General features: G+C 28.3%; 2 protein-coding genes across 3 annotated transcripts; one reads left to right on the top strand and one right to left on the bottom strand.

Moving 5' to 3' along the window:
• Positions 1-478: 478 nt before the first annotated feature.
• On the top strand, positions 479-15,226 carry LOC107440581 (uncharacterized). 2 transcript variants are annotated; one of them, XM_087164631.1, is made up of 6 exons: positions 479-817; positions 5,277-5,431; positions 7,947-8,181; positions 9,098-9,177; positions 12,461-12,543; positions 14,992-15,226. In XM_087164631.1, the coding sequence occupies exons 1-6, from the start codon at positions 726-728 to the stop codon at positions 15,166-15,168; spliced, it is 822 nt and encodes a 273-aa protein (XP_087020757.1). In that variant the 5' UTR covers positions 479-725; the 3' UTR covers positions 15,169-15,226. The 2 variants fall into 2 exon arrangements, with proteins under 2 accessions (XP_087020757.1, XP_087020758.1); XM_087164632.1 differs by having other exon boundaries at positions 601-1,015.
• Positions 15,173-27,680, bottom strand: Cox11 (Cytochrome c oxidase copper chaperone COX11). The gene is made up of 6 exons (XM_043049090.3): positions 27,542-27,680; positions 22,764-23,086; positions 20,655-20,810; positions 18,569-18,694; positions 15,756-15,797; positions 15,173-15,358 (listed from the first exon to the last, which is right to left on the bottom strand). Exons 2-6 carry the CDS (start codon positions 23,064-23,066, stop codon positions 15,218-15,220), a joined length of 768 nt encoding a protein of 255 aa, XP_042905024.1. The 5' UTR covers positions 23,067-23,086; positions 27,542-27,680; the 3' UTR covers positions 15,173-15,217.
• Positions 27,681-27,699: the final 19 nt, after the last annotated feature.

Raw genomic sequence — 27,699 nt, 5'->3', positions numbered from 1 at the left:
TGATCGTTAAGTCACGTTTCCCAACAGATCACCGAAGTCAAGCATCACTGGCTGCGGTCAGTGTGCGGGTGAGTGATCACTCGGATCAGCCTGCGTAGAGATCGAGGGTGTGCGGTATCGGTCCTCGTTAAACTGTTCTACCGTAAAGTGCTCGACTGCGCGTGCAGGTCGTCGAGCTACCGAAGCTGGGGTGCCATCCCCTCTGCAGGGGATCAAAATTGTGATGGCATGTCTTCGGATCATCCTCAGGGATGTTTCCCAGACCATCGCCAATAGCCCATTGTGCAGCTTTAGTGCTACGTAAATGAAGAACAACAACTTTACTTTTCCATGCATTAATTTTACGCCTTCGTTCATTATGTATTATTTTCACGCTTTTACATTTCTTGTGAGTTAGGTTTTAGCGTTAATTTTTTTGTTGTTGTTGTTAATTTACGTCTAAACATAACCCGAAAGTCTTACAACGACTTTTCAAATCCTTTCCGTTAGCGCCATCTGTGCTTAGTTTTGCATCATTAACCATACGTAGAAAGTAAGGATGAAACACATTTGATATGCTGATGAAATTTCTCCTAAGAAATCTGAACTAAAAACAATAACATTCCTGTGCGCGTGGAAAATATTGTGCTTGTGTTTTCTGAATGATTACTGGTATTTCGTGTGTCATTTTTAAAATTAGTTGCGAAAAATTATAATCTACCAAGCATTTATATTTATTCTAAATAATGGGTAGGAGAATCCCTAAAAGTAGAAGGCACAAAAAGCTTAAATTTGTTGATCCTGAATACAGAGGACCACAACCACGGACTAAGAAAAAGTTTGTTCTACTTTACGAATTATTATTGTTGACTTATATAGTAAATTTTTGATTTTGGAATATTACAAGCTTTTTAAATAATTAAAAAGCATTTTCTGATTGTTTTACGCTGCGGGGTTAATTATTTTTATTCAATATACACATTAAAAACTAACTATTGCGGCAGATTAATGATTAGCAGTTATTAGTTAGTCTTACGTAAGTAGACTCAACCATTTTTTAAAAAATTTATTTAACTTTTATGTGTTTGAAAAGTAAATAATGCAATAGAAAAAGTTGGTGAAGGTCTAAATTTTTTTGGCGACTTTTCGATTGCGTGCATCTTACTTAAAAGTATCTCTTTATGTTATTTGGTAAGAAACTTATTATTTCATGATTATATAAGAATTATAAACATTTAAATTCTTATAGTTAACCCTTAAATGTTATTTTTTTTAAATATTTACTAATATTCCACCTGTACTGATGTTTAAATGTGTTGAAGTTTGGGAATAAGTTGTAAAATTAAAACGCTTTAGATTATTTTTTTTTACCTTTGTTTCAGTAAAAAAAAAGATGCTATGTCAGAATGTTTTCGAGCTCTTGAAGAAAAATTTTTCTTTTAAAAAGTAAAATTTTTTTTTTTTTTTTTGAAAAGTAAAAAATGTGAGTTTTTTTCCTACAGAAATTTACATGTATAATTTGATTCACCAATTTAGATAATCACTTTTTGACGCGCTCAATTTATGTCGATAGTATCGTAAATTGATATAATGTTTTGATTATATTTTGGGCAATTATTGATATTGATTTTCAGGTGGTTTTTAAATATCCCGATGTACTTCAAACAATATGGAAGATTGGAATTGTACATTTCAGTATTTACTTTTAAAGGCAATGATTCTATCGATTTTTTGGTTGTTGTTATTGATTTCCCTTTTTGAAGAGTCTGATTCATGTGATTTCGTCGTCGATCGTGTTTTGACAATTACAACTACAGATTTCATGATCTTAAATTTTTTTTTGAATAATAATATTTTTTATTTTTATTGTGAGGATTATTTACAAAATGTGAAGAAGGAAATAATTTGTGCGTTTTCACCCCAACAAAATGCAAAAATATCAACCATAGTATTAGAATAAAAAATTATTGCATGTTTAATTAAAAATATTATAGTTTTTTTTCCTCGTAAATGCAGCGTCTTAGTTATTTTAAATTAGTAACATATATGTTTGTTATCATTAAAAGTATCTTGCAGAAAGATATTAGTGATAGAGAGTTTTGTCGCAGATAATTCGAAAAAATTCTGACACAGGGTTTTAGATAATACCTAATAAATTCCCTGTGTTTTGTTCAAAGACTACCTAGGACAGGGGTGGCAAACCTTTATACACCAACGTGCCATTTTTTCTAAAAAATTGTTTGATGACGTCATAGATGTGCCGTCAAATAATTTTGACTTCGTGATTATTGGGAAAATAATAATACTAAATACTATCAACTCAAAACTCTTAATTTACATTGAGAAAAAAAAAAAAAAACATTTTGCAATGTCTCAGTTATACGCGTAATTCAACTTGAAGTAACATCAGTGTGACTTTTGTTGTTGCAGATTAGATGACAAATAACTTATATTAGGTTGTAAGATAGGGGTGCACAACCTGCGGCCCGCGGGCCAAATGCGGCCCTTCGACTGCTGAAGTGCGGCCCGCGAGAGCTTCTAAACACAATAAAAAAATTTTAATCGCACCTTTAAGTCATCACGTTTTGACACAATCAATTTTAACAGATTCTTTAGTAAATGTATGTTTAACGCGCTTTCTTGAAGCGGAATTTATCGTAAATATAAATGATATTTTTTAAACAGTTATTTCCGCTATTCTACGTGATTTTGAAAATTCCGAATTATTATTACGACGCGAGTTTCAGATCGCAAATTTAAATAATCACTTTTTGTGCACTTTATTTGTGACGATTTCATCTTAAATCTAAGTGACTTTTTATCTTTTTTTTGCAATTCTTTCTTTTTTTCAAAAATTTTTCTCGGCAGTTATTGCTATGCGTTCCCACGTATTATAAAAAATTTCAATTATTCTGTTACGACATGCAAATTCTAAATCATGCATTTGACGCGCTTTATTCGTGCTGAGTTCAGCATAAATATATTTTTTCCTAATTATTTCTACACTTTTCCTCATGATTTTGACGATCCCGTTATTTAACTATGATGTTATTACGACACGTGATTGTTAATCACGCAATTAAATAATCACTTTTTGATACGGTATTACGGTACAGTTTTATGTAAATCCTAGTTATTTTTCCTTCGTTTTTATTTCCGCAACGAATATGATTTGGTCGAATGTGGTAATGAATTGTGATTTGATCAAAAACCAAATATTCGGCAAAATAAAAGAAGAAAAAATCTATTGAACGCCGTACACTTGGGGCCAAATAGCAAAATCTTTTAGCAGTATAGCAACACTGAAACTAAAATTTCAATGCTCAGAATAATATTTCCATATTCATAAATTAACTCTAAAAAATAAGGCCAATCAAGAACGTTTTTGAAAATGTCGCAAAGCGAAACAGAGAACATAAAAATCAATCTTAATTTTTGAAAATTTTTTTTAAAGCTGAGCATCTCAGTTTTTCAATTACCAGAAAAAGCCAAGAAAAGAGAATTAAGTCAACAGAAATGCTATTAAAAATTACTGAGTTATAATGAAAACGTCTAAAAAAAGCTTTTTTTTTATTTAAAGAAAATAAAAAGATAGAAAAAATGTTCTTAATTTTTTAAGTGAAAATCTTATGCCGAAAATCTCAATTTAAATTTTTCTCATTGCCATAATTTTAGAAGAAAAAATATTGCTATAAAATAAATTTTATTTGTAACTTTATTTTTAAAAAAAATGCTGAGTCATAATAAAAATGCCTAAAAAAAGAAAAACAGAAAAAACAAATTTTTCTTAGTTCCTGAAACAAAATTTAATACTGAAAATCACACTATTCTATGTTACTGGTTATTTATATTACAGAACAGGGAAAGAGTGATAATAAATTAATAGTATGAGACGTTCTGTTAAAATGCTGGGTAATAATAAAAAACTGCAAAAAATGAATCCTTCTCAATTCTCAAAGTATCGAAAAAGTGACAAAATTGACTTGTCTGATTATAATTTTTTTTTAAAAAAGTAATATCTATAAAAATTCAAAAATAAAAAAAACTTAGAAAAATACATTTCTAAAAAATATTCTGCCAAATATTTGACTGATCATTCAACCAACTGAATCTTTCACAGAAGGGCCAAATACTCGTTACATCCCTCCCTAATTTAAATGCAATGTTATTGCAACTTGAGAAATTCATAAAATGGCAGAAAACGTGAATTTTTAAACTGCTCACTGTTTGTAGTTTAGATTTCAATTTTTTGTTGCTTAAGTGATCTTTTTCGATAAAAAAAAAGGAAAATGTTTACGATATAAAAAATCCAATAATTAATAAAATAAAATAATAAAGTACATTACAAAATAAGCATTGAATTTTATTTTGAACTATCAAAGTTTTGTTTTTATTTTAGGCTTTTGTTTAAAACCTATAAATTTTCTTCAATTAAAATATTTAATTTTAATTTATATTACTTAATTACAACTAAACTTTTTCCTACTTTCATTCTGTGGGCTTTGCAGTTTATTTTTAATTTATTAGAATTTAATTCTAAAATGAGTTTTCATATTGCATGATATGATAAAAAAAAATATTTCTTTTCTTCAATGTTTATTTATTTTGATAAATCTATTGTTCATATGATAAAAACAACATTTTTTTTTGCAAAAAAAAAAAAAAAAAGTATAAGTTTTTTTTATTTTTGAATGAATTCTAATAATGGAACACTACTAAGTTATTGGTATTACTAAGTTTATTGATAAAAAAAATGGAACGCTAATGTTTAAATAAACATTATTACATTTGTCATTAACATGTCTAAATACATGTGCGGCCCTTCGTTAGCCAACCTGCTGTGCAAGTGGCCCTTCACTCAAAAAGGTTGTGCACCCCTATTGTAAGATGTTAGTTTAAGCAGGACTGTTAATTTTTTTGCTATTTATTTATTGTTAGCTTGTTTTTTATGGTTATTAATTGCTTTTTTTAGCATTAATTGATAATTTTTTATTAATAATTGTTTATTATTTTGTGTGTTTTTTGTGAATTTTAATTTAATTGTTACATATGCTTCATAGTGTAATACCATTTGTGTAATAACAAATGTGATCGGTGGCGTGCCCGAAATATTGTGTCGGGTGCCATTGGTTCGCCATCCCTGACCTAGGACGTTAAAAGCCTGAACCCTGAGTAAAATTTAAAAAAAAATTTTTTTAAAAAGGAAATCATTATCGTGTTATCGCACTGGTATTATCTAAGTGTCTAATTCTTTTTGTTTCAATATCAGTTAAAATTAAACTGTATTGTATTTATAGGCATTTGCAGTTTAATGAACCACCAGTTAATGGAGATGAACAGAAAGCTCCTCACGGTATGGAAGAATTCATTAGTCTCAAAAATGCAGCAAAACTAGGAAAAGTTAAAAAAAGAAAGAAGAAGAAGAAGACATATAAGAATGATTTTATTGTTGGTAATATTTCACTTATATCTCTAAAAAATCTAAGTATTTGAGAGGAATGTTTCGTCTTGATCTAGAATTTCTCATATTAACTCTAGGTATCTAAATTACTCTAGTATTTGAGTATTCTAGTATTGCCCACAGATTAAATTAATAAATTGTGAATTATTGTGTGATGAATAGACCATGAATTAAATTGCACACATTTTTTTGTGACTCTCATGTGTTAAAATTGTAATACAGTGAACTCGCTACTACGGTATCTAATACAACAGTGTTTCCCAAAGAGTGGTACGCGTACTTATGCGAAATATCTTGTAACAAACGAAATTTTCAAAGAATTTTATTTCAAAAGAAAGCTAGCCATGAAAATTTATGGTTACTTATTTTTATATTGGCTACTTTTTGCAGAGTTAACAGTTAATAATTAGTGGTGTCAACAGCCAGTTGTGATTTTTAACTTTTGCGCATTTTTTTTTATAGTAAAAAATACATTAATTTTTTTATTAGTGGTACGCAGCGTTACGGAAAATTTAGAAAGGGTACACAAGTTATAAGTTTGGGAAACACTGTAATACAACAATAACTCTCTTCATTACGATAATGTTTCATGGTCCTGATAAACTTGCATATGAATTAATGTTATTTTCCTCTCAATATTACGATATTCTCTGAAGCAATAAACCCCTGTAATATGATTTTTTTCTAAATTTCAACCTTATTTTCTCCATTTATTATTAGTTTTCAAATAATGTGAAAAATCTAATTTTATCATCTTTTGCCGTTTTTCCATCATTTATTACAAAAGAAGACTCACTGCTGACCACCTCCAAAAAAAGCTTCCATTCTTAGAATTGCCTCCCTTGTCTCTTGAGAAGTCACAGATGTAATATTCCTATCTGTTTTCATTTCCTTCATGTTAAAAGCTGATCATGCATGAGTCACAAATGACCACAGGCATCACATAAACACCTGAAGGAGGATTTTTTTCTGAAGAGGGTGGGTGGAGCACCATTCACAAACAAAAAACATTTTCATGCTTTGGATTCAATGCATACTTTGTTGGCTGACTTGACAGTAAAAAAATTAAACAAATAAAAATATCAGATTATTTTCAATGAAAACTGTTTTCAGGTATGTTCACGATCTTATTTTCTGAATTTATTTATATTGTTTCTAATATTTAACCATAAATAACATTCTACAAATTAATTTATTGTATAATATATAAATATAGTTATAGTTAATACATATGTAACATTAAAATTTAAAAAAATATCTTGTGTCCTTTAAGTATGTAGGCCCTCTATATAACCATATATCCCTCTACAACAATATACAGTGAATTCGCGATAACTCGAATCTGATAGGACTGTCAAAAAACTTCGACATATCGGAAGTTCGACTTACCGTTAGTTTCGGTTTTTGACTTTCAAAATATTGTCGGATTATTTAATTAATGCTTATTAATTACAAATCTTCTAAATGCTTACAATATTTAAGATCATTTTTCTGACAAGCCATTTACATAAGACTGTTTGAAACACTTTATGATACCCTGATCCATGGGTTGCAACTTTGCTGTTGTGTTTGGCGGGAGAAACTGCAAGTTTACTGCTTTCAACTTAGGTAGATCACTATGCGCTGTGCATTTATCCATAAAGAGTATCACTTTTCTTTTTTTAGCGAAGAATTTCCGATCCAATTTTCTTACATAGCCTTCAAATAAAACTGATGTCATCCAAAACTTTTTGTTAGACTTGTAATCCAAAGGATACGTTTTTACATTCTTGAAGCATCAGGGATTTCGGTATTTTCCGATAACAAGTAAGGGCAATTTCTCTGTCCCAGACGCATTTCCTCTAACTAGGACAGTCAAACGTTCCTTGCTCATTTTACCCCCTGAGCAGTTTTCATCCATAACATAGTCTTATTTGGAAGACATTTAAAAAATAATCCCATTTCATCAATATTGAAAACATCATTTTAACTGTATCCAGTAAATTTGTAATCCAGTACTGTATCCAGTATGTAAGTAAATTTGGTAACGTTTCATTTAACCACTGTTCACATACTTCAAGAGGGACAGCTTTAGCTTCTCCATGAAGAGTGCGAAAGACTGTTTGTGTGTTGCAAAGGAAGGGGCGAGATAACAGCTCCTAGGTTTTTTTCTTGCTTAAAAAGATCCCAAAAAAATTGAGTTAAAGGGAGTAAAATTCGAGTAATCAAGAATAATTAACATGAAATTGAAGATAAAAGGGTCGGGACCTCATAAAAAACCGAGTTATAGTAATATTCGAGTTATCGTACTTCGAGTTATAGCGAATTGACTGTATTTATTTGGTCCCCAAAATATTGTTGTAGCGAGATTTTATTGTATTTCAACTATGAATTTAGTTTTTTTATTTACTTTTAAAATATACAGCTTGTTCCCCTTTTTATTAAAAATTCCAGTCTTAGAAGATTTCTGCAATTTTCATCCATAATGGCTTCCTTAACAAATTTAAAGTATGCATTTATTTTTCAGTGAAAAATGAGATTGTTGAAGATAAAGGTGGTGTTGGAGCTGCAAAAATTCTGAAACAGAGCAAAAATGAAAATGAACATCAGTTTATCAATCGACTGCAGCGAATGGCTGACAAAGCAATAGCAGAAGCAAAAGTTGAAGAGAAATATAATATTAAACTAGTCAGTGTTGATAAGGATGGAAATGCTAAGTATAAATCACTGGATGACGAAAACAATGAAACAAAAAAGACACAGTAAGTGTGCAACGATAATCATATTTTTAATTTTTACAGATGCAAGGGTCCCACATGCGCAGAAAATTATAAAAAAAAGTGATGAAATCTACACTATCTGGCCAAAAATATTTATATCCATCGTTGAACAGCCGACCCAATTTTGGATTTACGCGACTACTAATATTCAACTCCGTAGCCTTGTAATTTTAAACCAATCCAGAAGACAAGGAAACTTCTGGATCAGTACCGCCAGAGGTATTGATTTGTTATGGGAACATAGAGGACATTGCGACTCGACAGATTTAACATGCATCAGTCAGTCTTAAGCCCAAAATATTTTTGCTTTAAATATAGGTAACTTCCAACGTAAGTCATGATGGTAGTTGCCATTTAGTAATTAAATAATAAAATTGGAAATGAATTAAGTTTCTACTACTTCTTACATTTTTAAGTACATGTGATATCTTTGCATATGTAACTGGAAAAGTTTTGTATACAATTCTGAAAATTGACAGGCAACAAATGAAGTCATTAAATGTTTCACGAATTACCTAGTCATTGTATATAATCTCAAACATGCATAGCATGAAATATTTTTATTTCTTAGTATTATTCAGTTGATTTATTAATATTAGTTGAAAGTAATATCTTGGTCTAACAAGTAGGTTCACATGTTATTTTTTTTTCTTCAATAAGAAAAACATACTTTTATATTAATTCCCTTGCATAATTAATAATAAGCTGGCAAAGATGTATGGGTCATTGCCTGGCATTATTTGCTGCAATGTCTGCTTAAAATAAATGTGGGTTTCATAACAAAATTAATTAATTATATAAAGAAAATGTAACTTCTTTGGAGTACAAATATGCTATGAAAATAAAAAAATTTATATATTCCTTCACAGTTTGTACAGCATTAATTTTATTATTTTAGAAAACGCAAGAAATACAGAGAGAAACTTAAAGAGAAAAAGAAACTGAAAGTGGATGATAAAGAGTTTGAATTTAAGAAGGGTAAATTTTGTTTTAAATTAATATTGAACTGTATCTTTAATTGCAAAACTGCAATGTATATTGTTATACAAAATATTTTTTTATGTTTTCTCAATTTTCACAAAATACATATTTTTAATTTTAATTTTTTTCCTTCAAAAGTTTCCACAGGACTCTGCTAAACTGTAAAGACTTTAAACTCTCTTTAACTGTTAAAGACTACACACTTTTAGCATATAGAAAATTAATATCTAACAGAGGTGTCAACTGCTCGGGAGTCAACGAAATATTTTAAAAAACGGTAGAAAACTACAAACTAAAATTCGCTGATTTTTGGTTAATTTCGCCAACTTTTTAAAAGGCTCAACGCGGCTTAGCTGAGATAAAATGGCGCATTACGTAAGCCTATAAATCGAGTAAAAGCTCTATAAATCGAATTTTCTAAACCCTAGAATCATACATTAAAAGACTACCACTCGAAAATATTTATCCTCTGCCCAGAGTTGGCGTCTCTGATCTATATTTTTTAATTGATATTTAATTTTAAATATTTTACAATTAAAGTTCTACAATTTATTAAGCTAACATTAAAAAAAGTTTTAAAAATTCGTTATCATTATCTATTCAAATTATATCTACAAAGCTTTTAATTTAAATAGTTTTGACTCATAAAGCAAAAGTGTTCTTTTATGATATATCTAGTAAAAACCAGATACCAATTTAGTTTTAATAATCTGTTATAATTTTTGTCATTTTCTTAGTTGTTCATTATTCACATAAAATTTCCCTACAATGTCGTTCGAACAGTTTAAGACTGGAAGAATAAAACTATTTTTTATTCAATTTTTAAGACATTATTTAATAACACCTTTTTTAAATAAATTAATCATAATATTTTTGCATTGCTTAATTGGTCTATGGGCAGAAAGTGCAGTTTAAGAGGGTTTTAAACAGAGCGGTTTTAGATGGGAGGATAAGTGGTGAAAAACCTTGCTAATCTTAATATGAACATGTCATTGGGACAGCTGTTCAATAACAGATATAAAATAAAATATGACCATGTTCTTTCTTAAACACTGTTTATGCATATTGAGTAATATATTGCTAAGGTGGCAAGAATTCATTTACTTATAGAATCGATCTTAATTTTGTCAAGTGGTTGAATTTTACTCAAAAGTTCAGACCTAATTTACCTTAGAACTTGAAGTATTGCTTTAAGAACGTTAATTTTAGCATTTTTCAGGCAAAATCATTCGCTTAGAAGAGGGCTTTTAAGTAATGAATCCTTTGAAATAAAATTTATTGGAATCACCCTATTGTGATCAGGAAATTTTTCATACTCTAAAATTTATTAGCCACTGTATTTGCAATAAGATTGTAGATATAATTTTTATTATTTCTTTCTTTTAGTTTTTTTTGTCATTAATTTGAATAATTTCATGTGTTAAAATTCTATTGTTGTATATCAGCATTCATAGTTCTTCTGAAATTTCGAATAAAAACATTTTGCCCCAATTTTTATCGTTTTTACCACATTTTTTTATTGATATTTGTGTGCTTACAACATCCAATTTTCTAGAAATACAAAATAATCAATTTGGCGAATTTAAAGTTTTGGATTTTGGATCCAAAATCTTTTTTTAAAAAAAATTAATAATGGTATTAAAAATTGCTAAGTTTGATTGCTCAAACTTAGGGATCATCTACTAATTACATATATACATGATTTAGACTTAAAGTCATACTTGCGGAATTCATTGTTCTTTTTGGGAAATCTGTCATATTATGAAAATTTAATTTGATTAACTATTTCACAAGAAATTAACAGTTTCACAAGAGATTAACAACTTTACATTATGAAATTTTTTTAGCGAAGAATTCAAGAGTCATATGCTTATTTATTATTTTCAGCGGATGCAGGAACATGGAGAGATGTGTTTTGTAATTATTAATTAATCTCTTTCAACTAATTTTTTTAAATTTAATAATTCTTATCAACAATTCAGTAATCATGGAATTTTTATTGGTGAATTGATTAATCTTTTAAGTACACGTATAAAAAAATAGTAAGTAACATATTAACTGTGTTTTCGTTTCGATATTATTGAAACTCTACTTTCAAATTATTTGATTAAACAAGTCTTTAATTCGGTTATAAAATTTAATTACCTATTGGTATGAAGGAATAGAAACTAATTGATACTGGTTATTTTTTTTAATGCAACAATATTAAAAAAATTTTCTGTATATTGATCTCAAATTATTACAAATTGTTCCATTAATAAAATTATACTGGAAACTGTTGAAACTTACTATTCTAAACAAAGTATTTCCTAAATTAAAAATAATATATTTTATTATTTTTTTGAAATAAAATTTACCTTTATTACTTTAGTTGAGCATATACATGCTTTTTTTTTTTTTTTTTTAGTTTGTGGTTTATTTATACTGCTCCAAAAATTTTTCAATTTTTTTTTCTTTGGCTCAGTACTTAGCTAGCTTTACATGAAATAATTTTTATATTACTATAAGAAAGATAAAAGTATAAAGTAATTAAGTTATTTTAACTAACTAAATTACAATTGTAATATTATCTAGTATTCTATAGTTGTAGTAAAATTCTATTGTTGTATCATATTGAATAGTTTGCATATTACTCCAAAAATTATAAAAATATATAGTGATTAAGTTATTTTTAGTAGTAATATTTTTATTATATTGTATCCAAATTTAATTGTTGTATTACATGAAATAGCTATTATATTGCTCTAAAAAAATGAAAAACTATATAGCTTATTTAGGTTATTTTAACTAATTAAAATTGCAATATTTTTATTTTATTATTGTATTGCATAAAATGACTTTTATACCAAAAAATTAAAAATATCTATGGTAATTTATTTTTACTAATTAAAATATTTCTTTTCTATCCTATTAAAATTCTATTGTTATATTACATAAAATAGCTTTTATAGTACTCCAAAAAAAGAAAAATATATAGTAATCAAGTACATATTACTAATCACAATTGTAATATTTTTATTTTATTGTTGTATTATATGAAATAGCTTTCATATCACAAAAAAAAACTACTGTTGTTAAAAGTTGTTTTTATATGTTAAAACTGTATTATATCTTAAACACATTCATATTTCTATTCTATTAAATTAAATTACTTTAGTTTAAATTTAAAGTATGATAATTGATTCTGTGATATGAAAATTAAGATGTTAAAATGTGTGTAGCTACCAGTCTTAAATTATTTTCATGTTTTAATGAGTTTCTCATCTTTGCTTACATGTAGATCATATACCATTTGGGGATGTTGTGATGGCACCGCCCACTCTATCTGCTAAATCCAGAAGTGCCTTTGCATTGCCAAAAAAAGTAAGTATAAAAGTATTCACTTATTATTAAGAGCCAGGGAGATGACCCAGGTTTAAATTTCAACAATGGCTTCCTAATTAGTTTCCTACTACTCAGGGGTGATTGTATTCCCGGGTGTAGCACAAGATTCCTGGTTTTTCCTATCATACTCCCAGGTCTAAAAACTAGGAGCAAGGCATGTGATTTTCTACAAAATGCACATAATTCTGCGTATTTTAAGACTATTGATTCGCGGACTTCCATGAATCAAAACTTATAAACCGACCAAAGTTCCATAATCTAAAATTTGAGAATTTTGCTAAAGAGACGTTTTCATAAATGTTATTCTTCAGCCAATTTGACTCTTAAGAGTGTCAGATTTTTGACATTTTTAATATTTGAAACTACACCAGAATCCGATATCACAATATTCCCGTGATTTTAATATCAAAGATACATTTAAGTTTCAATTTTGAGTTATCAATTTTGATGCGTTCGATTTCTGACGATTCCATCGTAACTTCACATTGTTTGATCATAGCTTTTTTTTAAAGTTATTACAATATGCGAATGTAAGTTTTGAATTATCACTTTCTGGCATGTTTGATTCCCTACGATTCCATTTTAATGTCATGATCATGGGTGCCACTCTTCAGTCCCAGGGACTGAAATCAGTCTTGAGAAAAATCAATAGACTAATAAATTCTATCAATTAAATAAATGTTTCATTTTTTTTCATTAGAAATTTTTAATTTTTTTTTTGACGAAATAAAGAAATATTGTATCTTAATGAAAACGTATGATATGGTATTGATGTCAGGACTTTAATTTATCTTCTTTTTGTCAGCTTCACTAAATCTCATTCTTTAAAGTCTTGACAATTGGGATTGACTGAACTTTATCTACTTGTATAATTAAATTTTGTACTATTAACGAATCTAAGTCTGCTCTAGTTTGCTTCCTCCACCCTAACCCATCGTCATGCTGGTCAAAGTTAAATCAAGATTATTTTTTAAGAAAGAAAGAAATTATAGTGCTAGAGCGAAAAATTAGTAATGGTGAAGTGAAAAACAGGGATACGAATGGTTTCCGATTGTTCAGTAATAGTTGTTAAAAAATATACAAGGTTGGCTATTATTTATGTTTTGTTTGATAAAAAAACATAAAATAAAAAATTAGAAAAAATAATCAAATGATTGATTTAATATGTAGGCTAATAACAAGGAAAGGTAAATTTTGGTGTCAGTGTGCTATAAATTTCTAAAAGTTTCGTAAGCAACGCTAGACAGTATTATTTGGTCCAAAAATGAGTTCAGTCTTGAAATTTTTTTAGAGTGGCACCCTTGGTCATGATGCTTAAGGATAGTTTTTCTTTGGCAGTTATGTATCATTTTTTAAGCCCTTTTCGCGTGGATATTTAAATTCTTAACATGATATTCGAATTTGAGTTATCACTCTTGACACGTTGGATTTGTGATAATTCCATCAACCTGACTGTTGGGGGATAATTTTTTCATCTATCATTCAAACTTTTTTCACGAGGTTTTCCAATCTCCAATACTTTTGTGTGCTATGTTATGGCAAGTGAAATTTAAATTTCGACACATCAATTTCGCAATGATGCTGTGGGTAGTTTTATCATTTTAATTTCATAATGAAGAATAAAATTTCAACGCTCAGGATTGCCACTTCACGGCAAGAATAGGAAAAATCTGGTAAATACAGAGAATTTAAAAATCACCTAAAATAACAGGGAATTTTGTTTCTTATTTAAAAGATGGTAACTACTCAAAGTGCAATCTATGGAATATTTAAGGATGATATTTTAGCTATATTAAACTATAGCATTATTTGTTTTAAGTATGTTCAGCTGTTTCTTTTTTCTCTAAGTTTTTTAACAATTATAACTAGTATAGTTAGCCAAATACTGCTCATATAAGAGCACAATGATTGTGTATAATATGTACCAGGAATTTTATTTCCTATTTTCATCTTTTAAAAAATAGTAACCACTGAAAGTGCAATCTATGGGATAATATTTCAGTTATATTAAACTCTTTAAATAACTTTGGTGTTATTTGTTTAAAGTATGTTCAGCTGTTCCTTTTTTGTCTAAGTTTTTTTTAGCAATTATAATTAGTATAAGTTAGCTCATAAAAGAGCAGAGTGATTGCATTTTTCCTCTTTAATATATTGTGCATAATATAATATGTACAGGGAATTTTTTACTTTAGTGCTTTTATTAGAATGTTGCTCTTTTTAATTGATAGTAAATTCATGCATAATTTCATCATTATTCTATACCTATATACAATTAAGTAGTATTTATTTATTAAAATCGCTCCAATTTGAGTTCCGTAAAAGCTAACTGTATATCTATTTCTGTGTTATTGTATTTTTGATTGATGATACCTAGATTAAAAAGTTGTTTATATAATCATTTAAATTTTCTTCCTGGTGGCAAAAAAGAATCAAGAAATACAAAAGCCTCAAAATGACAGGACTAATGAAGCACAGAGTTCTCTGGTGACGACTAAAATGAAAGATATGACTCCAGACAGAAGAAAGGAACTTGAAAACGAGAGGTCCCGAGCTGTTCAAATGTATCGCTTGTTGAAGAGCAAGAAATACTCTTTAAATAGTTAAAACAAAATCAAATAATTTATTCTAAACTTTGTGATAAATAAACAACAGTTTACATAAATGATGGTCTTGGTAATTGCATTCCCTGCTTTGCTTCAAAAAATGTGTATGATAATATGATGTCATTAACGTGTTCTAAGCGTGGATCTTCGGCGTAATCAGGATCCAAGTAAAAAAATACAGGCATATCCACCTGAAAATATAGATTTTGATTTAAATGAAGAAAGTTTAAATTGAGTAATTCAATGCAACATTAGCATTGCTACTTCAAATATAAAAAGAAATACATATATTTCACTGTAATTTTTAAACATATTTCAAGGCTACAATTTTGTCTGCCATGCACATCATTTTAGAGACAATTGTCGAGATGTCGCCACATTGGTGCGAACCTTACTAATTTTCATTTAGAACAAATATTAGCATTAAGACCTACAATGCTTTTATTACATTTATTTATGAAATACTAATACAGTTAAAAATACAATGTTTTTTTATTATTTTTAAACCAGACAATATTATAATAAATTTACACTATATTTAAAAATATAGTAATAATATACAGATAAAATATAAGATAAAATTTTTACCTCTTCATGGGGATTTAATTGTTGCTCTTCAAAACAAAAGCACTGTAAAAATAATAATACCAATCTTTAATTAATGCACAAAAGGATGCCAGTTACTGCAGTTTATTTATAATTCTTGTTTTTTTTTTAATAGCATCTTATTTCAATACATCTTTTTTTTAAATTTATAAATGATGTTTTATTTTTAATTTCTATAATAAAAAAACCTATAGGGCCACCACCAACGCTGCTGTTTTGGGTATTCAACTTAAAGTCATATCTTTCTTGAAATTACAAGGTTTGTGAAAAAATATGCAGGGATTATGATGAAATAAAAAAAATTAACATTTGATCATTTATTGACTGAACTTCAGAATTGAAATTTGGAATGCTGAAAGGACCTTAATTTGTTTATGAACTTAACATAGAGTTTTTTTTCTATTCACGATTCCAATTTTTCATGGTTCTTTTAGCTTTTTCATTTTAAATATCAACTATTTTTCCATTGTTGTAGAAAATTTATTTTTCCCTCATAAGATCTTTACTTTATAAACTCGCACTCGAATAGATGTCAATCAAAAGTAGCAAAAACGGAGAGATTACGTGTTGCTAAATATAAATCTTAACAAATTAGTGAAATTTAAAAAAAAAAAAAAATTATAAAGAGTGTTAAGAACTATTTTCCAATTTTGAAATAAGTTTCGTCTATGAGTAAAATTACTTATTTATTTTTTATCGAGTCAAACATTTTGTGTCCTTAAGGTTATTTATAATTTTTTTAATGTTCAGATGGTTATTTTTCAGACCTAGATAATTGTCTATTTTGTTATGATTAACATGTAAACACAACATTTTAATATAAAGTAATTGTATAATTTGAAACCAAAATATTCTGTGTTTTTGTGGATAATATAGAGCTTATAAACTATGATGAAAAAGAATCAATCATGGGGTTTGGAGAGTGGAGCCTCCTAGTGGAGAAGAAAAAAATTACTAGTTTTACAATAAAGTTTAATATTGATTAAAAAACTTCATTTGCTTAAAAAATAGATGATTATTCTCAAGACTTTCTAGACGTGAATGAAAAGAAAAAATTACTTCGAAATGTAAAATGCAAAGTTGCAGATAAAAATTGGAAAATTAGGGGGAGAAAAACTGCAATAGCCAAGAGTAAAAAAAACAAAAAAAACACACACACAAGAAAAGCCACAGTAGCTAAGAGGGGCAAATCAGTCTAAAATGTATTTCCACACGCTATGGAAAGGTGATGAGGAACTAATGTCATTAATAAGGGAATCAGCATTCATATGAATGAAACAAGATTCCAAGGCATCAAGATAAGCTGATGTGACTAGGGTGGAAATAATTTTGATATTCTTAAAATAGAATTTATGCCCAAGATTGCAATAATATGCAGTGGTTGATTATTTATCATAATTTTGATAATGGACTTATATATTGCATTCTTTAAGTCTAAATTTTAAAGCGTGTCTGTTATGTAACCAAGGTTGAACTGGCAAGGTATGTGGTAAATGCCCCAGTGATTTCATAAATTGATTGGATTTTTTAAGAAACTTAAGTTAAATTGCGTTAACAGTCCTAAAAAGGAGTTAAAAACCTAAATGGGAGAGGGTATTAGCAATTTTATAATAAATTGGAGAAAAAACGGTAACAATTTCACAGTAAGGACTAGAAGAAATGGTGTGTTGAGTTTAGGAAGAGCTGAATCAACAGTTAGCGAGCAAGATTATTTATTTAATAAAGTTAATTTGTTTGCAAGGTAAACTTTCTGATATTTCTGATTGTCAATTTTAATATCATTAATTATGTTGAAGGTTATTTTAAAGCATTTAAGAAAATTTTAACTTGGAAATATTTCCTAATATCAATAAATTATTATAATTATAGATTATTTATAAATATTATTTCCACAAAAAGGTGGCATCCTGTTGTAAATATCAAAAACCAAATATCTAAACATGAAACAGAAAATTTATGTTATAAAATTTGCCTCAGATTTTTTTGTTTTATTTGTAAGCAAAATATGTAAAATTTTGAGAATCAATATATGTATAAAAAATAAATATATAAATTGCATGAAATGTCAAGAAAATTATCCTCATTATTGCATTTCTTAATATACACAAAGATAAGTAACATTATTTATATGTTTATGAAACACTAACATACAGATTATTTTAACACTATCAAAATATTTAAAGAAAATATATATGCAACTGATGACTGCACAGAAACTTATGACCATAAAAGTCACTGTGTAGTTTGTCTATAGAAAGAAAACCCCTAGCCACGAAGTCTAAGGTCGTCTGCAGCTATGGAAATGAACAGAGAGAGAAGCTTCTTTCTCCCTTGATTCATTTTCTCTCAGGAACCCGAGCCAAAGCCTGTCTTAAATAATGGCCCAAATAGTACTTAATATAGCTAAACCTCGTAACCATAGTCATCACTTGGCTAGGGGAGTTCTTTACATAGACAAACTATATGCCCCGTTGAGTGCCTTCCCATTGGCTGTTCACGCACATTTGAACTGGTACTTTTATTTATGTAATTTTTTTTCAGACGTTCTAATAATTATTAACAGAAATTGTTTTTAATGATTTGGTGATCAACTTGATAACTATTACTGAGCTTTTTCAAATGTAGTTTATGACAATAATTATTAGATAACCTAAAAGAAGGATAACTTTGATAAATAAAAGTATATTGTCAAGAATAGCCAGTCTATAATAAAGAAGTTTAAATGCAGCCATTTCATATTTAAGTCATCAGTTAAAATGCAGTTCAAGAATATCCTGTTCGTGAAGCATGTTTACCTGTATTTTGTTAAAATATTTGCCAGCCTCAAAAGGAAGGACGTTATATGTTGCCACTCCAGTGATAGGCTTGTCTGTAGGATTCAAAGCTGAGTAAAAAGCCAAAGCTGTCTCACCTGGTGCAACCTGCATTAGAATTAAACTTGTTATCAATAAATTGTGCATAGTAATTCAATGAAACTTCTCGAGAGTGACCACTCTCTGTTTCACAGTAAAATGGTCCTTAATGGAGATATGTCATTCTTAAGGGTTACCTTCATTGACTTCAAAATGTTATCAAAGGTACATGATTTTTCGCAAAGGATTTTAATTTTACTCAGTGTTGCGTAAATGCCACTTGTGTTGGCGTCATGAAAACTGGATCGATGAATAAAATTTAGCATCAATAAAAAAATTTTTTTATTGATGTAATTACGCGTAAAAATAAATTTACCAATTGATAGAACTATTTAAAATAAAAAACAATTATGTTTTTTGTTTCAGTTAGCATTTATTTTTTATATCATAAACATTAGTTAGCTTTTAAAAAATAAAAGGTTTGTTTGTTAAAAATGATTAGTTTTTATCTAAAAATTCTTTATTTTTCTTTTCAAATTTAACTTTTAGTTCTAAAAATAAATCATTGATAATTTCTTTATTGCACACTGACTGAAACAAGAGGTTGTCAATTTCTTTCAAAGATCTTAAATAAAAGCTCTCTAAATAAGAATCACTCACAAATATTTTTAATTCATTTAAATCTCCTTATTTGTTTTAATATTTTTTGTCTTGATATTTTTTCTTGTATCCTTATTTGACCTTTTCCGCATTTGGTGCGGAGGTTTGCCTGGTTGCTGGGTGAGGTTTTGATGGTCTCTCCTAAAGGTTTTTTTCAATGCAAAATCTATGGATAAAATCTGTGCCTCCCAAAAGTGCTAAGAAATAGAGAGGTTGCTACACAGAGGTGGTCTTTCCTGGAAGTTTCACTGTACAAACCTCATTATAACAATATAATTAAAAAAAAATGGGACATTGAATATTGTATAATTTATACATTTCTTTTCCTGCATCAAGAAATAAAGGTGTTGACAATTTATGTTGCTAAAACCACTAAAATTTAATTTGGAAAAACCATAAAATAAACTAAACAACAAACAATGTAAAGGGATGCTATGCTGCTTTCAGTTCATGGTGTGTAGTTCAGTGTTTCGGATTGTGATTTTGTCACAAAATAGCATATTTCATCATAATTGTGAACATTATACAATTTCCGTATCATAATTTTCCATTTAAATTAACTTTATGAACATTTTTTTAAAAAATCTAATACAAATGGACAAGTTGGTTGTCCTTTTGGCTCAGAGATGAAATTATCTTAATTTCTGCCCCTGAAAAATATTACAGACTGTTTTTAATGAACATTAAATTTATTGTTTACGAGTTTGCCTTTTTGTTATCTGATATTGTTGGCTTTTCTTACCTATTTCGTTGTTTCCTAATTCAATGTTTTATTTAGTTATTTTTGATTCAATGAATTTCCTTGCAGTGCTCATGGTAAAAGAATAGTACTGTTATATAAATACATCTCATTACAAATAATAGTATATTCATTAAAACATTTTATTAATACTAACTAATTTGCATAAATCACTCAGCAGTGGGAATTAACATTCCACAAGAACAGTAAAAAAAAAAAAACCTATTATGCGCCTGATTGAAATTTTTTGTATTAGGAAGATTGTATCTTTCAAGAGTAACTCATAAGTAGTACTTAACATAATTTGTTAGCTTTTTCACCAACTTATCCTAACACGTGTGATGATATATGGTAATATAACTTGATAAAAAAAATCTAATTCAAAAGTCAAATGAATAAAAACAGTCATGTTTCATATCACTATGATTACAAACGTTTTTGAAAACATTCACATTGCATTATTTATGTTATAGTTTGTTTATTTTTTGAAATATAATTTGATAAAATGCTTTTGCTCTAGCACAAAGGTGTTTCATTTTTGCAGAGTCTTTTCACGTTTTCCAAAAATGCTACAATGGCAGAAACCGTGAGATAAACTGCATTTACATAATAAAAATTATAATTTATTACCGTTATGAAAGGTTGTTGTGGTTTAAAATTCCATCTCATTGCAGAATTAACATCTGCATTGAACTTAACAACAATGTTGCGGTGCTTGGCTACTTTCATTTCAGCTATTCTGTCTCCAACATCTTCAACAACTGCTTGTCCACCTTTACCAGTTGTCTAAAAAAAGGAAATAATAATTATAATTGCACTTTAGTTAAGGACATAATTACTTGAAAAAATATACTCATAATCATCTACAAATATGCAAACGTAAATAAATATTAATAGAGAAAATTGAATTAATAAATAATAATAAAAATAATAAAATTATAAAAATAATTAAATTTGAATAGAGCTATATTGTTATGGAATTGAAAGCAACATTCAAATCTTATGTTAAATTTTACTACAATAGCACAAGCTATGATTCGTATATCTGTGTTGTCGATATACAGATGGCAGTAGTATCATGTACAAAATGTATAAATGGGTAAGTGCGAGCCGTGATGGCTCAGGAAATAGTGCTTTCCAATGAGGTACTCGGGGGATAGAGCCTTTCAATGAGATGAGCTGGGTTCAAATCCCAGTGATGACCAAAATTCGAATTACGCACCTGGCTTGCACCGTTCACAGTGCTAACGTAAAACATTGTCAGTGATAGATGGATCATGGGTTAGAGTCCCCTTTCATCAGGCTAACCCTGGGAGGTTTCTCTCTCCATGTAATGCAAATGTGGGTTAGTTTCATCAAAGAGTCCTCCAAGAAGGCAAATTTCTCCCACTAGTTGATCCAGGAGTACCCTTGTCTTCTGGATTGGGTTCAAAATTACTAGGCTACGGAGTTGAACATTAGTAGTTGTAAACCTGAAATTGGGTTGACTGTTCAATGACGATTATAAAATAAAATGAAATGTGTATTGCACCGGCAGGACTTTTATTTGTGTTGAGGTTATTCATCTGAGAATGTTTCTGATATAATTATGACCACAAGACCAGAATCAACAGATTTTGAACATGGAATGATAGTTGAAGCTAGACGCACGGGACATTCTAACACATGGGATATTCTAGACATGGTTATTTCTGACAAACAGATTAATGTTCAAAGAATGGTAAAACATTATGTTTTGTTTAAAACATAAAAAACTTGAACTGTTGATAACACAAGCAATACACTAAATTTAAACAAACATTATGAACCAGATACTTACATGTGCTCATAGCACGGATTAAAAAAAAACTTCTACAAGGCCAGAGAATTGTAAAAACTAAACAGTGAGAGTGAATGCAGTAGAGACTTATATTCATTTACAACAAAGGTAGAAAACCCCAAAAAAATGTCGTCTGCATATAACATTATAATTAGTAAGTAGAGGCAATTCTGAATTTAGTTGTACTATGCTTGCTCCCATAGGGAAAAATTAAGAATACCACAGTAGTTCAGACAACACACATCATGGATCTATCTTATTGATAAACATTATGAGGCTATCTTTCATTTGTCATGGTTTAAATATAAAGACACAAAACTGTAAGCATCCAGCTATAAAAACTTAGAACTTGATTGTATTTCAAACATGAACAATGGGATATTGGTGATGGTCTGGGAAAAATCCATGATGATGATCCAAAAACATGCCATCACAATTTTGATTCTCCAAAGAGGGTATGCCCCCCACTTTGCTAACTCGACCACCAGTGTATAAAATTGAGCACTTAACACTAGAGCAGATTAACGGGATCAATATTACGCACCCTCAGTCTCTTCGCAGGCTGATTAAAATTGTTGCCCACATGTTCATTGACCGTAGCCACGGCTGCTTGACTTCGGTGATCTACTGGGAAGTATCTTATGGTCAGTCCAGTGTGGGACAACTGAAATGTAATTTGGCCTATGAAACCAGATTGCATTTGGGCCAGTAGTTACTTATTTGGATTCTGTTAGAAAGGTTAGTGGAAGATAAAAAATAAGTTTCTCTTTTATTAGCCTTTTCTGCAAATTTTTTAAAATAGTTACTGATCCTTTGGACCAATGAGAGAATATTCCTAATTTTTACCCCCAAAATATACCATTTTAACAAGCATAATAAATAAAAAAAAAGACAACTTTTTAGAAACTAATCAATATTACTTGACAATACAGTCTGTATAGAAGAACAGAAGAATAAGTAAATCCTCCCACTAATATAGTAAATGCTGATAGATAATAGAAAGTGTTTTTATTTTTTTGCTCAAGAGCCTCATGGTATTTACTTCTGAAGAAGACATTTTGAAATTTAGTTGATTTTTTTGATGTGATTTTTGCTAAAGAAGAAAATTGGTTCAATAGAGTTCTGTTCACAAATGGCTGATAACAGCTCGTTCTATTTAAAATGGTAGAAGACACGAAAGAAGGAAGCTTGATGTTTCTAGTATGACGAATAACACAATACATTGCCAGGCTTTTCAAATGACCTAAAAACAAATAAAGTTTTAAAAAAAAAATCATTACAAAACTATAAAATTCCATATACAAATAAGTCATTTTCGTTAGTATTATATGTTGTTCTCTTAGGCCTTATAGACAGACTTAGATAAAATGAAGGAATTTCTGTGAGCAATTTATAATATAACTCTCACATTAGTTTCGTTTCTTTCGTTATTATTTAATTCTGACAAAATTTGTTCAAAAATCGCTGATTTTCTTAAAAAAAGTGTTTAATCTCTATAATGTTTATAAAACTGATTATTATATATTATATATACTTATATATTATATATACAGAGATTATTATATATATTACAGATACAATGATTATTATATATACCGGCACATATTTCGTTCTCAGTTTTTTGAAGTTATAAAACTAGTAATTGACACCAAATTTTCTGTTCTATCTGAATTTTTAAAATCGACTGCAGGATAGTATATGGAAATTTTGAATGCTTTTGTTATTATATATACAGGGGTCTGTCCAGACATTTTATGAAAGGTCCGTTTTTCGTGAAATTGTGAAAAAATTACTCACATTCTTTCAACCAGGGTCCGCTTTTATGAATTTGTGCAAATAGGGTCCGTTATTGCAAAATTTTAATTGTAATTATTGCAAAATTTTAATTGTTTTAAATTGTAAAGATATACAAGATTATGCTCAACACTGTAAAATTATAATTTAAAAAATTAAATTTTAAAAAATAAACAACAATTGCTGCTTCTAAATTAGCGATGCAACATACAAATATTTGGTATTTGGCCTATACTGCTGAACGCATAATATTCATTTCGGACGAATAATGGAAGAATCGTCTGCACAAGACAAAACTTAATTCGTTTACATCCATCTTTCTTGTTTTCTGCCCTGGAAAGGGTTTATTCGATTAACAAAATAATAATGAAGATAAACAAATTTGTGAAGGGTCCGATTAAAAGAAAAATCATTTTGTGAAGGGTCCGTTTTTAAGTTAAAATATTTTGTGATGGGTCCGTTTTTATGAAAAGATATTTTGTGAAGGGTCCATTAAGGAACCCAAATTTCTTCTAAACAGACCCCTGATATATATAATGTTTTTATTATGTTTTGAATAATATGAATGTTTTTATTATTAAAAAACGAGTCATGTTAAAGTCTCTGCTATGATCACAAATTTACTGCGAGCAGCATTTGCGTTTTCATGTAATATGCTTATTACATGAAATTATGTCTGCCTATTATGCCTATTATGTCTACTTATAGCATCCATAATAGGCATGTCAGCAAATTTTGTTATTATTTCCCTGATCATCCAGAATTAACTCGGGTACAAGTATAGTGCAAATATTTATTATTCCAAGAAAACTCGGATGTAGCAAAATTAGTCAGTACTTTACTTGGCCTGAAGCAAAAAAAAAAAGTAATAATAATCTGCTGTAATTGGAAGTTTACCAAGTTTTGCTATGGATTGAAAGACTTCACACGTATTTTGTGCTATTGTATGATGGTTGTTGAATTTACATATGGAAAAAAAGAATGAACAAAAATGGCATATCACTTCTTCGGTGTTTAAAATATATAATTTTTTGTGTTGTCCCTTGTTTTAAAAACTATCATTCAAAGACTTATATTTAACTAATTTCAATTGCCAGAGATAACTCGGGATAGTAAACTGATGGTAAATTAAATGTTTTTCATACATTCAAAAAAAAAAAAAAAAAAAATTAAATTTCAACTTAAAACTTATGCATTATGCTTTGTTTCATTTACTGGTATCTATTAATAACATAAAAAAATTAATTGATTTTTTGCATTTTTTTCTCAAAAAAATTGGTAAAAGTATTGAAGCTACAACATACTTACTACAGACATATGTTACGTTAATTTGGGTGTAGAGAACTTAAAAAAAAAAAAATCAATACATTTTATCTCAGAATTAGATATTAAGTTTTTATATAGTACCATGTTGCAATCTTACTGGCTTGAGGGCTAAGTACAAAATATGGTAATTCAATTAGTTCAACTTTTTTATTTAGTTTAAACAGTTTTTATTTGGAAAGTATAAAATTTTTTACATTATCTTAAAATTAACATAATTTTAAATCACGAAACCCAAAATTTAAAAGAAATTAGTCGGTTAAGTTCTATTGAATAATAATAAAAAATAAAGAAACAATTATTTACTAATCTGTATTAGTCCCTTAATGTGTGCACTTGAGTTAATTTCGAGTTCGCTAAACAGTTCAAACTATAACACACTTTAGATTATTTTAGTGGGGTTGTATTTTACGCAGCTGTAATTTTCGCACTTGAATGTAATCAAGAATAGAAAATAATAATGTGAAAGTTAAGAACACAAATCGTTTCATTGATGTTTATCTTTTACAAAGGATTGTCAACATTTGTTCACTCAAATAAATAAATAAATAAAATAAAAATTAAGCGATATTTAAACTTCAGAATTTTTAAATTCCATATTTTTTTACCGTTTTTTTTTCCTTTCAAAAAATGTATGCATTAATTAAGCAGAAAATTTACAGTTTCAGTTATACATTCTTAAATTCACGATCATCATTAGATAAAATACTAAACTTAATAAATCATTAGAAAATGATCATTAGATAAAAAGTTATTCAAGGTTATAAAATTCTTCAAAAATTATTTATTCAAGTTCATATTTAGCATTCACATAAGATTGTAAGCTATGGCGTTTGTTCACCCAAAAATTTAATTTTTTCAAAATCCAAAATTAAATTAAAAATTCTGATTGATTCTGTATTTTTTTTGCCCTTTTAATTTTTAAAAAATGTGTGTTAATGGGTTAATTCATTAGAAAATTTATGGTTTCAGATTTATACTCTAGAACTAGTAAGATAGTCTCATAGAAAATGATAAGTAGATCAAAAGATACTCAAGGTGTTTTTTTCTTCCTTTATACAACTAAATTTAGACTCATAAAGTAAGAACTAATATAAAACAAAGCATTTGAAAAAGCATTTAAATTTTTATTTTATTTCTATTATTAAACAAATTTGGTTCAAGGAAATAATCTTTTTTTATTAAATAAAGTTTAACTTTTCCAATCTTTAAGTAGTCATGTTAAAGATTTACTGCAACATCCAAAAACTTTGTAAAAGTCAGGAGTCTCTTAGAAGAATGTTTAGTCCTAAAAAGTTAAACTTACATCCACTGTAAATATAAATAAAAGACTTCAAAAAATTCCATATTTTTCTTTCTCTATTTATATTTCTCTTTCAGAAAACTGTAGAAAGCTATATTGTCACTTAGTTGAGTTGTGATTATAGGTGATACAAAAGATCTTTTCTCAAAAGTATTTATTTAAAAGTAGTTTCACTTAAAAAAACTTAAGATCCTGGAACTCCTAGTAAGATATGAGTTCTATGGATTTACACTACAACCACTTAAGAATTTATAGTTTTAGAGCTTGTGAATGAAAAATTACTTTTAAAACAGTACATTCAATAAAGAACAATGTATTTAAAACTTATTATTTTACTTAAAGATAATATTACAATAAGAACACTGTGTTGTCAAAATCCTCCCTTTTGATTATTAAGAAAGTGCCTTACCTACCGAGTTTTTGTCAGTTAAGGTAAGTCATTTAAGAGTTTTTTTCTTTTGGATTTCAGGGCTTTACATATATTTTTTATTGGTTGTGCCAAATTTCTGAAAACAATTTAAAAGCAATCAGTTTTTAAAATGAGGAGATTTCTGTAGCGTGATCTGGGTAGCAGAATAATTGCCAAGTCTAGGCATTTTCCGGGCAGTGGTCGGCGAAAAAATAAAATCACGGAAAAGGACCAACTCGAAAGGACAACAAATCGTAACAAATTCCAGGAAAACATCCACAAGATTTTTTCCTTTCTTTTTTTTAAAAATTTGCAAGTTTTAAACCTATTTGGCACTTTGGCGATTTTAGTTAGAACTACAGATCATGATACGGAAATATTCCCTTAATAGTTAATTAACATAACTAGAAATTTGATAATAAAAAATTCTTAAAATAATTTTAGAATTAAGGATTTACTATATCAGTAAACTACCAGTTGTTTTCATTTCTCAAGAAATTTATTTTTCCTTCCAATTGCTGCATTTGGTTTTCTTAACATAAAAATGATATATTAAATAGCTTAAAAATTAATAGCATTTTTAAACTAGATTGCAATTGTGTTAAAAAAATTGCTTTAATATTTCTTTTCCTATAAGAGTTTCTTAACATTGAATTGGAAGAAATCTAATTCTACTGGTGCATTTTTCTCATTATAGAAATTGCATGCAATGGTCATTTAAAACCCCTGCATTAACAAATAAAACTTTAAAATAGTCCTTTTTTTAAAACTAACAGCCTGATTTTGTTATGTAACAAATGCGTATTACGTCAATATTTATTTCTATAAATTAACAAGCAGAATTGTATAATTCACGAAAGATAACTTACGTTTCTACTAAATTACACTGGACCACTAAACTTCTTTTGAACTTAAATTCAATTATTTTTATACGTAACTTTTTAAGTCATATTTTTCATTTTATGGTTTGTTTATTATTGTCACCAATGATGATATCCGCTTCTGGCTGTTTGTTTCTGCCAAACTT

This window comes from Parasteatoda tepidariorum, chromosome 5 (genome assembly GCF_982258835.1).
Source record: "Parasteatoda tepidariorum strain Cologne lab strain chromosome 5, Ptep-v5.0, whole genome shotgun sequence".
NCBI classification, from domain to species: Eukaryota; Metazoa; Arthropoda; class Arachnida; order Araneae; family Theridiidae; genus Parasteatoda; species Parasteatoda tepidariorum.
This window is presented reverse-complemented; position numbering and strand designations above follow the sequence as displayed.

What these genes read in the sequence shown, in the direction of transcription:
- LOC107440581 (XM_087164631.1), top strand. Translation starts at nt 726, where the DNA reads ATGGGTAGGAGAATCCCTAAAAGTAGAAGGCACAAAAAGCTTAAATTT. An exon ending in CAACCACGGACTAAGAAAAA is followed by an intron (nt 818 to 5,276) that starts GTTTGTTCTACT and finishes TTGTATTTATAG; the next exon opens with GCATTTGCAGTTTAATGAAC. An exon ending in CCTTTGCATTGCCAAAAAAA is followed by an intron (nt 12,544 to 14,991) that starts GTAAGTATAAAA and finishes GTGGCAAAAAAG; the next exon opens with AATCAAGAAATACAAAAGCC.
- Cox11 (XM_043049090.3), bottom strand. Translation starts at nt 23,066, where the DNA reads ATGTATTGTGTTATTCGTCATACTAGAAACATCAAGCTTCCTTCTTTC. An exon ending in CACAACAACCTTTCATAACG is followed by an intron (nt 18,695 to 20,654) that starts GTAATAAATTAT and finishes ATTCTAATGCAG; the next exon opens with GTTGCACCAGGTGAGACAGC. An exon ending in AATATTTTAACAAAATACAG is followed by an intron (nt 15,798 to 18,568) that starts GTAAACATGCTT and finishes TTATTTTTACAG; the next exon opens with TGCTTTTGTTTTGAAGAGCA.